We start from the raw sequence: 15,241 nt of genomic DNA, 5'->3' as shown, positions 1-15,241 counted from the left end.
GAAGCCTGGGAACAAACCAGCTTGAGTAGAGTACAAAGACTATTCTCACCAGCACCTTGAAACAGTCCTGCAAGTAAGTTTGAAGGAGAAGGGGACAGGGGACAGGTCAGGCAGCTGGGGTCAGAATGCCCAAGTAACATTTCAGGCAAGAGTGTTGCCCTCTGCTGTCTTCTTTGCCAGCAAACAGCATTTTCTACTACTCATCACCTTGAGATATTTTATCATGTCAACACATGGCATCACAACACCGTGTCATACACCCACGGGCTCCGATTCAGCAAAGCACGTGCTTAAAATTGTTACTGACCAGGGATGGGCTTAAAACATGCTACTACAGCTCAGCTCAGACACTTCAGTGTGTCTCTGAATCAGGACCAAACCTCACAGATCAAAAGAGAACCCTCCCCCACCCCTCAATTTTCACTGCATGGCAACGGCAAAGAATCTCTCTGGCAAAACTCTCCACCCAGAGCTTGGGAAAGCAGCAGCACTTCAAGTTCATGAGAGAAACAAAACATTCTAGGGCAATTCGTGATCTGAGCACAGTGGGAAAGAGACAAGCCTTGTGCCCTAGAACACAGTGGGGCAGGGACGGAAAACATCTTCAGATAGAGTCTAGACCAAAGCTCAGTGATGCAAGACTCACAAGTAACAATAAAGTGGACTGAGGTGGGCAGGGAGAGAAGCAGGTCAAAAATAAGAGGAAAATGGCCAGGAGCCTCTAAACAGAACCAGGCCTATATAGCAGGGGTGGCCAAATCGTGGCTCGTGAGCCACGTGTGGCTCTTTATAGTTCAAGTGTGGCTCACAGAGCCCCCCCATGCTCCTCATTCTCTGCCTTCCAGACTTGGGGGGAGGCTTGGGGCTTCTGCCCTGCAGCTGGGTGGTGGGTCTTGGGATTTCTGCCCCACTCCTGCTGAAGCCCTGATCCCCGAGACTCCCTCAGCAGGGCAGAAACCTCAAGGCCCCTCAGGCACTCCCGGCTCTGGAACATCTCAAGATTTATCATATGGGGCTCGGAGGGTCAGTAAGTTGGGCTCCCCCCCCCCCCCTCCGAATATAGCAGCAACAAAAGAGAATTAGCAGCAATAGTCTGTCCCCTCCAGCCTCCCATTGCTGGGAACTGTCCAGCAACCCAGGCTCCTGAAGGACAGCCTGGCTGAATCCCACACACACCAGCGATAGCACCAAGGACACAACGTCGCTTCTGTCCCATGCCTGCATGATGGGGGCAGGAGCTCCGCCCCCCCATCCCAAAGAACCAGCGTGTGCTCGGAACACACAGGCCCTGACTCAGGAGATGGGTCCCAGGGTTGTGAGCTCCTCGGGGTCTGACTTGTGTTTGGGTTTGTATGATGCCTAGCAAGACAGTCAAATGAAAACGCCCCAGTGCTGACTCCTGCCTGTCCGTGTGTTCGACTGCTTATCTCAGGCCTGTCCTAGCATCCAGATCAATGAGCTCAGGGGCATTCTGAATCATACTTCCCCCCAGAGTTGACATCAGGCTCTCCTTTCACAGCTTCTCTTGGCTGGGTTTCAGCGGCAATAGGTTTTATTATTATGCCTTTCTGCCCTCATTTTCTCCATAGTAAATTTCCCACTGACATGTTGGCACAGTTGCCAAGTTAGCTGGCTTCAGGAAGGCAGGAGGCTAATCTTGGGTGTTCCAAACCATTTTGGGGGCTGTACATTGTTTGGAGGGTGGGGGGCATCTCCCTGTTATCCTCAGGAAGGTAAGCCTCTTCGTTAATGGTAGTGTCGTATGATGGGAACCCAAAGAGATAGCCTTTGAATTGGTTGCAGTTGTGAGGTTTGTTCTGTTGCAAGAAACGAAAGATTAAAAAACAAGCAATTAATGGCAGGTTCAACCCCCCTAAACCCTCCCTTTTTGATGGTTTTACGAAGTTACTTCTGAGGCTGGCCTCATGCTCGTTGTATGCTCCCCTGCCACTACCACAGCGGACATGGGCCCTTACCTCTGCTCCACCAATCCCAGCTAAGTAGTGACATGCTTTGAGAAGCGCTGCCCCGCGTCATGCCTCAGTGGGCCTCTGTGGGCCAGAAACAGGCCCAGAATTCAGAAGGGAGCCCTCCTGCAGAGAGCGAGTCAGGAAAGGCTTTTTTGTCCCCATGAAAAGTTTCCACATAGCCCAAATCAGGGATCAAACTTCCAATAAAAACCCCAGGAAGCTTTCATCGAAAGCTATCATTTCCCTATGGATGAAAAAGGGGGGCTGGGGGTCAGGAAAAAAATGAAATGAAAAATGTCAAGCAGCTCCCTGATGGGTATCGTGCCGGAGAACATATGGCGGAATGCTCCCTCCATGCTGAATGAGGCCAGACTGATCTGTGGCCTCACTCAGTCCCTGTGCTTCTAGCAGCCTCATCTTTCCCATTCAGCCAAACGAGCTTGGGGATACTGTCACTGGCTGCCTGCACTAAGAGGTACAGGACCAGCTGCCAACTCCGACGAAGAGGAAGGGTCATGCTGGGATCCAGCCTGATCTCTCACCTACCCTTCTCCTTCCAAGGAAAAGCAGGAGGGATAGGGGCTGGTATGGGGACTCGAGCTCCTCCTAGCCTTAGGTGCCAGGAGCCACGTTCACAGGCTACTCTGAGCAGAATCCGAGTGTACTGCTCCGTGCTACATGAGAGGGCAGCAGAGTGGGGCTGGAAAGAGATTGCGTCCAAAGGTGCAGGAAAGCAGGAAGAAGAAAAGAAGGAAGATGGTTGGGGCAATACAATGGCACCAAAGGATGATGGAACCAAGGTCTGTGGGGAGAGACTGAAAGTTCATGAAGGAGAGACTCCAATGGGAATGAAGGAGCAAGAGCGAGCAGGCAGTTAGAGCTTGAGGGAAGGAAAGGAAATGACAAGATAAGACAGAGCAGAAGGAACGAGTATAAGGTGAAAGGCCTAAGAACGGCCATCCAGGGTCAGACCAATGGTCCATCCAGCCCAGGGTCCTGTCTTTCGACAATGGCCACTGCCAGGTGCGCCAGACTAGCAAAAGAAAGAGCGCGCAAAGCTGGGGAGAAATCAAAGGGTTATAACAAGGAAGCGGGAACGTTAGTGTGAGCGCACAGACCCAGCATTTGAGTGTGTAATTTCCTTGCACGGTGTCAAGTATCAGGGGGCAGCCATGTTAGTCTGTATCCACAAAACCAACAAGGAGTCCAGTGCCACTTTAAACACTAAAAGATTTATTTGGGCATAAGCTTACATGGGTAAAAAAAACACCTCACTTCTTCAGATGCATGGAGTGAGGTTCTTTTTTACCTACAGAAGCTTATGCCCAAATAAATCTGTTAGTCTTTAAGGTGCCACTGGACTCCTTGTTGGTGCTGTAATTTCCTTGGCTCTGGTGGATTTCATCTGACTCCATATGCTGCTATACCCACTGCCAGGGTCGAATTGTCCCTACAACTCTTATGCTTCTGTACCACATTTAAAAAAAACCACTCCCTTTGGCACACCCAAATAGCAGCAGGATGGCATTAACTTTCTGTTTAATGCCTAAGAGAGGATGATAAATTAATGATCTGGATGATGGGATGGACTGCATCCTCAGCAAATTACTGGATGACACTAAGCTCGGGGGAGAGGTAGACACGCTGGAGGGTAGGGATAGAGTCCAGAGTGACCTTCACAAATTGGAGGATTGGGCCAAAAGAAATCTGATGAGGTTCAACAAGGACAAGTGCAGAGTCCTGCACTTAGGACGGAAGAATCCCATGCACTGCTACAGGCCGAGACTGACTGGCTAAGCAGCAGTTCTGCAGAAAAGGACCTGGGGATTACAGTGGATGAGAAGCTGGATTTGAGCCAACAATGTGCCCTTGTTGCCAAGAAGGCCAGCAGCATATTGGGCTGCATTAGTAGGAGCACTGCCAGCAAATCGAGGGAAGTGATTATTCCTCTCTATTTGGCACGGGTGAGGCCACATCTGGACTATTGCATCCAGTTTTGCCCCCCTCCCTTCCCCTAGAAAGGATGTGGACAAATTGGAGAGAGTCCAGCGGAGGACAACAAAAATGATTAGGGGGCTGGTGCACATGACTTACGAGAAGAAGCTGAGGGAACTGGGCTTATTTAGTCTACAGAAGAGAACAGTGAGGGGGGATTTGATAGCAGCCTTCAACTACCTGAAGGAGGGTTCCAAAGGGGATGGAGCTCGGCTGTTCTCAGTGGTGGCAGATGACAGAACAAGGAGCAATGGGGGAATTCAAGGTTGGATATTAGGAAAAAACTATCTCACTAGGAGGATGGTGAAGCACTGGAATGAGTTACGTAGGGGGGTGGTGGAATCTCCATCCTTAGAGGTTTTTAAGGTCCAGCTTGACAAAGCCCTGGCTGGGATGATTTAATTAGGGTTGGTTCTGCTTTGAGCAGGAAGTTGGACTAGATACCTCCTGAGGTCTCTTCCAACCCTAATCTTCTATGATTCCAATGCTTCTATTAGTCTATAAGGTGCCACAGGGCTCTGTTGCTTTTTATAGATCCAGACTAACACGGCTACCCTTCTGATACTATGATTCTTCTATGATTCCATGAGTCCCCCTGAAAGAGGATACACTCTCCCCTTGCAAAGGCTCCGTCCTCATGCCAGCTGATCAAAAAGGCGGCACAACCCCACACGACTTTCCAGGGTTTTTTAACAGCTGCAAAAGCTAAAATGAAAAAGCAGCACCAGAACCTGAGCTCTCCCATCAGCACCAGCAAAGACGGAAGGAGCAGGAAGTCATAGGAAGCAGACAGAATCTATTTAAATTCAAAAACATATTGCACAATTTGACAGAAAGGGCAAAGACATTTCTTTAAAACCAGTTGTGTGGGAGGGTATTCCTGGCTCAAGGCATTTGACAGCAAGTGTTTAAAAAAAAGAATCTACAGACCACACTGAGGTCTGCCAGTCTAAGCCCTTTCCTTGTTAGTGCAGGGTTCTCTGCAGTGCTTGGGGACGTGGTAATTTTGTAGGTCTCAAGGTCCATGATTTGAGGACTCCAATAACTCAGACATAGGTTAGGGGTTTGTTACAGGAGTGGGTGGGTGAGATTCTGTAGCCTGCGTTGTGCAGGAGATCAGACTAGATCATCATAATGGTCCCTTCTGACCTTAAAGTCTATGAGTCAAGCAGCAGGGTGTCATCTGCTTCTTTGGGAAGGGGATGGGGATTGGGGTAGTGGGTCTGAAAGTATGGCCGGTCTAATCCAATTCTTCACCAATAGTCTTCTGAGCCAGCTGATGCCAGAAACCTGCCCACCTAGTCTGTTCAGGGTCAAGCCATGCATCCCTGCTAGTTCATCAATGCCAGGACCTCACACTTGTATGCAGGCCCACCATAAACTGCATTTGTAAGGTGCATCCAGGGACAGCCTAGCAGGCAGAGGCAGCAAGGGGATGCCTGCCAGCAAGGGCTCTGGAAGTACCAGGTTGGGAATGGGGGAAGCAGCCGTTTGCAGCTGCCCGCAGAACACAATTTGAAGGGAAAGAATGGCCTGTGATTACAATTTGAAGGGATTCTATGTGCTGAAAAGGAACTGATTCAACTGTGCCACAACTTCAGAGTCTGTCAGCAATCAAGGCATTCTCCCCACTACAATCACCGGAGGCAGAGCACGAGGGAGAGGGAAAAATATAGCCTAGGTGATGGCGAGTTACTGCGGTGGAGCTCATTCTTCAAGAGTAATTTACTATTAGGATCAGCAGTCACCGTGTGAGGGGAGGGAATGGAGAAAGGCCGTTTGTTTCCAAAATGCTGTAGCAAGAACAAGCAGCCGCAAAGACAGACTTCACCTGGGAAAGGGGAGTTAAAGCCTTTGAGTTTGTGGGGGGAGAAGCACCTGAGGCGTGAGAATCTGGATTTCTGAGGTTCATTGTGTCACTGGTTTTTCCCCCGCATGGTGTCAGGAATGAACTTGCAGCTGCACCAGCCCAGCCTCCCAGCGGCCTCTGAGCACAACGGAGCCCCAGCAGGGCGACCTGATTGACTGGCCGAAGAAGTCAGCAAGCCTGTTCCTCAGCCCAACGGCAACCCATGATTTCTGGCTGCTCAAAACACATCTGCAGCTATGATCTCTCCTCAATCCTGCCCTGAACCTGCCTTCTTCCCAGCCTTGCTTCTGTGCTGCCCAATCCCATCCCACCCCCTCTCCGGCTTGGTTCCTGGCTCATGGTCGCTGACTCCTTGCCCAACCCTAAGCCTGACCGCCCATGTCCTGGTTCACTTGGGCAGTAGGCAGCATACTGAACCTCAGCCCAGTGCTCCTCACTCAGCGCCCTGCTCCCTCAAACCAGGGTCTGTTCTTTTCACTGCAGCCAGGCTGCCGCGCTCTGCTGCTTGTGCCGCACCACACTGGCCCACACCTTCACTGGAAGGTGAGAGAGCCCAGCCAGCCACGCAGATCAGATCCATGTCCCAGGATCCCTTCCCCAGCCTTCCTGGACAGACACTCAGTGCAGACGATCAAGGTGAAATTCTGGCCTTCCGGGAGCTTTCCATTGATTTCACCCTCTGTCTCTGCTTTGCAGCTGAAGGATACGGGACTCACCACCCCTCTGAACCTGAGACTTCAAGAAGAGCCAGCAGTTACTCAAGCACCATATTACACAGACCATGGATCTAACTGTGGGCACTTTAATAACACAGCCACGGCCAGGACAGAACCAAAGGGGCAGGTTCACGTATCCCCTTCGTGTTACCTCCACTGCATACTCCAGCATTAACAGGGGAGTACAAAGACCTACCATTAAGCACACCCAGATGGGAGGGCTATGGAACAGATTAAGCAGAGCTGCCTTCCACTAACCGTACAGAAACATGAGCAACCTAAACCCATCTGAGTGCCGGCCTGGCCCAGAGCCCCCAGATTTTCAGCAGCATTAGTGCGGCTTGGAGTGCACCTGGCTGTTTGCACCCAACTTATCCAGCTGGAAACTAAACCCTGGAAGAAGATTTGGACTCCTGGGTCAGTAAAGGAGTTTAATTTATTTTACAGAGAAAAGCACAGTGCCAGAACTTTGAGTGATTTGCTTTGCCACAAGCTACATTCAGCCACTAATCACAAAATTGAGCCACCAGCATGTTCAGAGCAGAGAGACGGAGCGTGCAAATTATTTTATAATTTATGGAGAATCGCTGCATGAAAGTGACTTTTACAGCATCTGCCCTCCTGCAGCAGCCGTGGCTTTCAGCACTCTGTAGTGGAAGGAGTAGAGAAGATGACAGCTTAGCTGTCTAAGCAACGAGTAGGAAACACTTTAGACTCCCAAGAAACCAGCAGGGATGATTCAATCCACCTTCTCTGGAAAAGGTTTCATGCAGATTGCTCAGTATGGTTCTTACAACAAGACCTTAAAATAACCAACACCTCCAGGCTGTCTGCTCTGAGGGGGCGGGACAGATCCCCTGGCACTTTCCATACAAGGATCTTTGATGATGCCTTCCAGCCCCCACAACCTTAGCAAGTGCATATTGTCACACGACAGGGAGACTGTCACCCAGAAGTGGCTGCATTTTAGGTTTGCTGGAGTTCTTTTGTTTGCAAAGCACTTCAAGAGAATCCTACATGAAAAGGCATGCTATAAATTTTTATTGTATGTATGTTTTATTACACACACATGCAGGAGTGAGTCAGCAGCAGTGACAGATCTTCCCAGATGAAGTTACTCTGATAGCGAGAGGCAGAGACACACTTAAGTTCCCTGCTCTAAGTGGGTTCCCATCCAAACCTCAGTCCCTGTGCTAGGCAGGGAGACCTGGCTCTCAATCAGGCAGAAAGTTCACTGCTCAGAGGAAGAGCGTTCATTCGCTCAAGGGTAAGTCAGCAGGATCCCCAACAGGATAACACAGCTGACATTGTTTAGAGTCCTGAGCAGCGGCAGCAGCAACCGGCTTGGCCAACATAGGCAGCACAGACCTTGCAGCAGGCCGGCTCTGCCCCCGTCAGCCAGCATCAGCGCAGTCAGCTAAACATGCAGGGGACATTTGGAGCCCAGGAGGAGGCAGGAAATACTATCCCTGCTCCAAGGAAGCCTCACTTACAGAATCCAGCGGAAATACACAAGAACTCATGCAGCATAATCCCCACCGCAGGCTGTCGATTTCACAGCCAGTCCACACACGCACAGGCCAGCTCCCAGCCTTTTTAACTAAGTTATTCAGCAGAATCAGTTTACACAGACACGCACCCTCTGGTCCGATTCCTTGACAGCTAACAGGGGTACTGTGCTTGGGAGAAGCCCAACTATTCAGTCTCACCAGACTGCACCTGGCTGTCCAGCCTTATCCAAGAAGGAACACTTCACAGATACCGACAACCTCTTAAACGCTTCAGCCACTCCAGGCTTCGCGCCCATGGAAGATGGACAGTGGCAGGAGATACGAGCTGCAGCTTTATCTATCATTGGGACCATCACTTTAATCAAAGGAGGGGCGTCAGCCCGCTGCACCAGCAGTGAGGTTGTGCGCAGAACGAGGAACTGAAGAGCACAATACCAGCAAGAAACAATCCAACCTCTTTACTCCGAATAGCAATGGTATTTAATAAGCTAAACAGGATCACCCACACACTGCAATAGAGCGAAGGAGTGGAAGCACATACAGAACGTCCTTGCATTACTCACATCAACACTTATGGGGAAACCCGACATGTCCATCATCTTCATTGTCATTGTTACTACCACCAGCAGCTGGCATCCACCGCACACAGGCCAGAGTAATATATTGTGTGTCACGCTGACACCATCTCCCCCAGCCCAGATCTTACGCATATTTATGATGATTTCAGCCCTTTTCCCTTAACTTCCACACCCCCATATCTTTGGGGATACTCTGTTACTGACTCACCTATTCACTTCTCTTATCAGCCTTTACCTCAATTAGTTATCATGGTATTTCTGTGGTTAATCATGCAAGTTTATGGGATAATTATAATGGAAACTTATCCTAAGATATCAATCACCTTTGTACTGCAGTGCTTAATCATGTGACTTAATGTCAATCACCTATTAGCTCCTTATAGCAAGCTATTCACATCAAGCTGGGCTTTCGTTCTCCTAAGCACCCCATCAGATGGGCTTTGGGCCTGCTATTTGTCACTTACATCACGGCACCGATAAACTTTTCTTACTCCATCTCTGTGCGTGCAAGTGTGACCCTAAAAACTCCTTTATGGCAAAAGGCACTCCCACCATATTACTGTCAGAATGTTTAGCCAAACAGCATTATGTAAGGTGTCGTTTGAAAAACTAGCAACACGCAGGTGATGAATATCATTGCGTGCTATGCGTACGGGTTGTGTGTCAAGAGCTACAGGCATGTGCTGCAAATATAGGTGTTGGAGGTGGCCGATACATGAGCCGAACCTAGCCAAAGGCAAGTGTATTTACTTATCGGCATGGGTCAAAGCTAGCCGGCAGATGAGAAAACAGCATGGCTTGATTAGATGCAAATATCCTTTGCTTGCAAAGTAAACAAAGTGATGGATCAATCGTAAAAGTGAACAGACCAGTGGCTGAATAAGGGGCTCTGCACCTGCACCCCAGAGAACAAGCAGCAGGAGAGAGGAACTTGGCCTGGACTTGCTTTTCAAAGAATACAGTCCCAAGGTTTTCTGGACTAGCCGAGGGAAGAAAGGGGACTCCTTGGTTATCCCGCACTTAAGGAACAAAAGAGGCTAGCGCTCTTGAGACATGGATCCCCTAACCATGTGGGTTGAAGACTGTAGGTGAGAAATTGCCTGAGACCAGGACTGTCATCTGTCAAATGTGAGACAACAGAACCAGTTTTATTTTATTTGGAACCATTTTCTGTTGTCTCTGCTCAGCGTCAATTAAATCTCTGTTCTATTATTAATAAACGTGGGCTTGTTTTCTTACAAACTTCCTCTCCACGCTGCTACACCTCAGTGAGGTGCGTTGCCTCAGCTGAGCCAGCAGGCTGCTGTGAATTCTGTCTCTTTGGAGACAGCGAACTCGGTAATTGCTGAGAGTGTCCAGTGATAGGGGTTGGATATCGCAGAAAGCTCCTCCAGAAACTGAGGTTCACCGTATGTTATCTGCCGGGCAAGGTTAAAACTGGCAGAGTTTCAGGGAGTTTACTGGGGAGGCGGACAGAGTAATGTGGCAGGGAGCTGACACACAATTTAAGCTCCAGCAAAGCTCTCCGGCTGAGGCAGAGGGGTAACAATTGCACTGTTCTGGGTGCCCAGAGAAAGCATCACAGCAGTGCTGAGCTTGCACCTGTCTGCTGACCCCAAGGATCACTATGCAGGCGGTGCACACCTTGTGGATTGGCTAGCATTACCTAGCGGTTAAGGTGGGGACTGGGAATAGAGATTCCCGGGCTCCATTTTCAGCTCTGCCATGGATTCATGGCAAAACTGGGCAAGCCAGAATTTAGAGTCCTGGTTTTTCCCATCAGTAAGGAGGGGGATATTACTTCCCTGCTGCCTTGCAGGGGCACTGGGAGGTTTATTAAAATCACCAGATCAGTGCAGAGTCTGAGGCATGCTGAACCCCTTGGCTGGGCTGCCTCCATCAGGGCGAGGCTGCTAGCAACATGCTTTTGGGAAGGACGCAGTCAAAGTGCCACTCGCTCTGCAATCTAACTTCCAGTGCAGGGGTCAGGTTAAGGGAATGAGATCCTGATGGCATTGGCTTCAGTCAGAGTTCAAGCTTCCCCATTGAAAAGGGGTAGCTGACATCTAGTGGGGTGGGAATCATGATGCCTGGCTTCCTTTCCTAGCTCTCCCACTGACGCACGCGGTGGCCATGCACAAGTCTCTTCTTCTCCCCATGCCTTAGTTTCCCTCCTCCATAAGACAGAGAGACACGCCCCTCCCTTTGTGATGCACTGCCACAGTATAAATAGCGATACTTCAGCAGTAGCCTGGAGCCTCTCCTGACAGTCCAGCCTGGAGCCTGTTGAGGGATGGATGGAAGGCGACCCCTGTCCCCTGAGATTGAAGGGATCTGATCTTGCATTGCTTGTCCAGCTCTACTCTGTGGCTGTCTCGCTGATCTATGACCTGTGCAGTCTCAAATGAAACAGCAGGTGTGCAGGTTTGTTTTTAAATAAAAAAAGCAGACCTTTTAACTTGATATCCCCCCTCAGAGTGGAAGCTGGATTATTTATTCCTCAACCCAACATCTTAAATCCCAAATTACTGCAAATCTCTGCCAGGCCAGACACTGGTGCCTGCTCCGCTACCAGAATATGGGGAGGCGGGTGCCACGCTGACCCCTTGACTTCTTTGGGGATAGACTGAACCCTGCAGTCCATGCCACTGTATCCTGGACCAAAGAACCGTCTCGAGAGGGAGGGTTGGCTTCTCCCAGCCCCACAGGCCTTGAAAGAGCAAACGCCAATTTCCAGCTAACTAGAGGACATGTCACCACCCTGAAAGGAAGGGAAGAAGAGACTTTTTCCTTGTTTCTTACACTAAGAGGAGCCTTCAGAATGATTGCACTCTGCTTGGAGAGGTAATAGCGGGAGTGAGCTCATGGGGTACCAACAGATGGAGCTTTCCAGCAACTAAGTAATCAAAAAACTTTTCTGCAGAAGAGGACCTGGGAATTACAGTGGATGAGAAGCTGGTTATGAGTCAGCAGCGTGCCATCATTGCCAAGAAGGCCAATGGTAGGAGCATTGCCAGCAGATCAAGGGAAGTGATTATTCACCTCTATTTGGCACTGGTGAGGCCATACCTGCAGTACTGCATCCAGTTTTGATCCCCCCACTACAGAAGGGATGTGGACAAATTGGAGAGAGTCCAGCGGAGGGCAATGAAAATGATTAGGGGGCTGGGACACATGATTTACAAGTAGAGGCTGAGGAAACTGGGCTTATTTAGTCTGCAGAAGAGAAGAGTGAGGGGGGATTTGATAGCAGCTTTCAATTACCTGAAGGGGGGTTCCAAAGAGGTTGGAGCTCAGCTGTTCTCAGTGGTGGCAGATGACAGAACAAGAAGTAATGGTCTCAAGTTGCAGTGGGGGAGGTCTAGGTTGAATAATAGGAAACAGTATTTCATTAGGAGGGTGGTCAAGCACTGGAATAGGTTATTTAGGGAAGCGGTGGAATCTCCATTCTTAGAGGTTTTTAAGGCCCGGCTTGACAAAGCCTTGGCTAGGATGATATAGTTGGTGTTGGTCCTGCTTGGAGCAGGGGATTGGACTAGATGACCTCCTGACGTTTCTTCCAACCCTGATCTTCTATGGTTCTGTGATGAAGCCTATGTATCTGGGGTTCCCAGAAAAAAGGTTGGTCCTGATTGATTTTAAGGGTAGAAGAGACTGTTCTGATCATCTAATCTGACCTCCCACATTACCCAGGCAACAAAACTCCACCCTCTGATGTGTGCCTTATTTCTAGCCTGAATTTGTCTAACCTCAGCTCCCAGCCGTAGGATCTTATCATCCCTTTATCTGCTAGATTAGAGGGTTCTCAAAGCATCTGGTCAGTTTTGGGTTCTGCTCCAAACAAAGGAGGTTCTGCTCATTCAAAAGCTATTTTCCCACAAGCTTTCCAAACAGGGCTGTGCCATAGGAACTTACTTCCATTGGGAGTGCTTGAAATGCAGCCAAGAAAAGAGACTCCAAGCATGGGTCTAGTCTGAACAAAACTCAGCTGTGCCGAGTACCGTTCCTGGGAAGGAGAAGAGAACAATCTGCCAAAAAGAACAGCAAAAGTCATTTGCTCCAGACAGTGATAGTGATCTAGGAAAGCCCCATAACTTCAGAGACACCAATAATGATGGGACAAAAAGAGGATTTTCTTGAGTCCAGGACCTATTCAACTGTATAAAGCCACAACTGCTTTTCTGTCTAGCAGACAGCAGGATAACAAAATCTCACTGCTGGAAGCTGAAGCTAGACAAATTCAGACTGGAAATAACAGTGAGGGTAGTTAATCACTGGAACAATTACCAAGGGCTGTGATGGATTCTCCATCAAGGACTATTTTTAAATCGAGATTAAGATATGCTCTAGTTCAAATAGGAATTATTTTGGGGAAAATTTTATGGCCAGTATTATCCAGGTGGTCAGACTAGATCACAGTGGTCTGTTCCAGCCTTTAAACCTAGGCACATATGGGAAAAGACAAGATATGTAATGGAAGATTTTCAGAGGCATCTAAAGAATTCAGGATAAGTCCTATTTCCTTAGGGGATTTCGCTGCACAAGCCTCATTAACATGCTTTTGAGAACTCTCTCTCAACGTCTAGAAGTTACAAAAGCCAGTGCAACACTTGCTACAGACCTAGGCTTTTTGCGCTTAGTTGTCTAGCCCATCCTGTAATATTTCAAAATACCCAAAGTCAACCCCCATGGCCAACAGATCCAGCTTTGAGGCAATTTTCTGTATTGCTTCATGTTTGACAGGTGCTGTCCTATCATATCAAGCTACCATACAGGAGACAAATGGAATCTTCATTACGTCAGAGTGAGGAGTTCAGATCACTTGGACATTAGCACTTCTGATCACTCCACTTCCCAATCTTTGCGCATATCTGAAAATCTCCCCCTCCATTATTGGCTTAGGCCACATCCCCTTCCATATGTGTTTTGAAATAGGAGGGAGACAGGCAGGGATATGCACCATATTTGTCATAAACAGCAGCTGCTTTTCCCAAAAGCCATAAAGTCAAGAAAATGGTGCTTTTCCAGAACAGAGGGGGGAAAACCTATACAAAGAAATGTAGCGGAGGGAATTACGAACCCGAGAGCCCAGCTGCAGTGGAGCAAAAACCAATGCAGAGTCTAATTTAAGGGTCAGACTAGAACAGAACTCCGATCAGTATAATCTGATCAAGTCAAGCCTGCACAGTTTCAATAAGGGTAAAAAATTATGCCTCTAATCTGTTAAAGTTATTTGAAAAAGGTAATAAAAATAAAGGTGACCCAGTGGGAATAATTTTCAGAGAATTTATGACAAAGGTGCCTCATAAGAGAGTAAGGAAAATTAATATTCAACAGGTAAAGGGAAAAGTCATGTCAAGGATTAATATTTGCTAAGCAAAAGGAAACAACGAATGCTCCCTAAATTAGAGAGAGAGGTTAACTGGGGCTGCCTGAATTAGTGATTTGCTTGAAGACATGGTCAGTGAGCTGCAGGAGACTGGGTCATCCTGGTTAACAAAGACTATAAAGAGTTTGAGAATCCCCAGTTGGATTTACAACAGAATGGGGGAAACAGGATGTGGAATTCAGTTTGAATAAGTAAGGCTAACAGTACACCCTGGCAAAACAAATCAACTTCTCATGATGGATCTGGAACTCAGATGGCCTTATCAAGCTGCATTTAGGAGCCATCAGCGTTTCATTAAGATGAATGTTCTGTGGGTCTCATTACTTTAGAAGCAGGTAGGATATTTTTGGTATATTTTCAACAATAAGGGAGATACTGAACAGTGATGATGCTCTTCCATAGACCTAACATTTAATCATTTCACCTTTGATAATGCTGATATGGGAAAGGATGGATGGATTTGGAGATACTTAGTTAAAATGAGAGATATTAGTAACTCAGAATATTCAGCCAGCAGAGAAGAGCCAGATGAATCAATGGAAGAGCTCAGGACAGTGAAAACTGATCAAGGAGCACCTTCTGACTACAACTGAGATATGAGCACAAGGATGACTGGAGAAGAGTAGGGCCTGAGGCACTCAGAAGGAATTGAAAAAGACATTACAGAGTTTATGGCATCTAACCAGGAGAATTCACTGCCAGAGGAACTCAGAGCCAGCTATTGTGGCTGGGTTTTAATTAGCGCTAGATCATTGACTATAAACATCAGTTACAATGCCGCCTAAGGTAAGGAATTCTATTCCTAGCTTTAACACAGGAGGCAGGACAAGTCACTTCACCTCTTCTGTACCAAAATGCTTTCCCCATTGCACAGTGGAGAGAATGCTGACCAGGGTTTGGAGTTCATGCGAGTGACAGGTGTTCACTGAGATCACCAGATGGAAGGCTCTCTGGAAGCAGGAAGGAAAGCTACTTGATTGCAGGCTTGAAGATGTAATCAAACCCTGCAAAACAGTGGTAGTGTATCAGGAAGAGGTTCCCACCCTCCTTCTATGCAGCTTTGCAAGCTTTAGTTAGGTGTCTTATAGAATAGGAAACAGATCCCCTCAAACAGCAGGTACTAGCCATTGCCAGAGGCACAAAGTCTGACGGCGTGCAGATAGACCATATTCTGTGGCATGGCAACATCATTTGTGTGACGTTGCACTCTAT

At 48.2% G+C, this 15,241-nt stretch overlaps 1 protein-coding gene across 2 annotated transcripts in view; it reads right to left on the bottom strand.

Moving 5' to 3' along the window:
• ASTN2 (astrotactin 2) overlaps nt 1–14,955 on the bottom strand; it is a 595,125-nt gene extending 580,170 nt beyond the window's left edge. For both annotated transcript variants that reach the window (XM_050926897.1, XM_050926900.1), the window contains exon 1: nt 14,869–14,955. In XM_050926897.1, coding sequence (XP_050782854.1) covers nt 14,869–14,896 — 28 coding nt within the window. In that variant the 5' untranslated portion in view covers nt 14,897–14,955. The remainder of the gene's footprint in view (nt 1–14,868) is intronic.
• Nucleotides 14,956–15,241: the final 286 nt, after the last annotated feature.

This window comes from Gopherus flavomarginatus, chromosome 17, assembly GCF_025201925.1.
Source record: "Gopherus flavomarginatus isolate rGopFla2 chromosome 17, rGopFla2.mat.asm, whole genome shotgun sequence".
NCBI classification, from domain to species: Eukaryota; Metazoa; Chordata; order Testudines; family Testudinidae; genus Gopherus; species Gopherus flavomarginatus.
The sequence above is the reverse complement of the archived record's forward strand: the minus strand, read 5'-3'. Positions and strand labels throughout refer to the sequence as shown.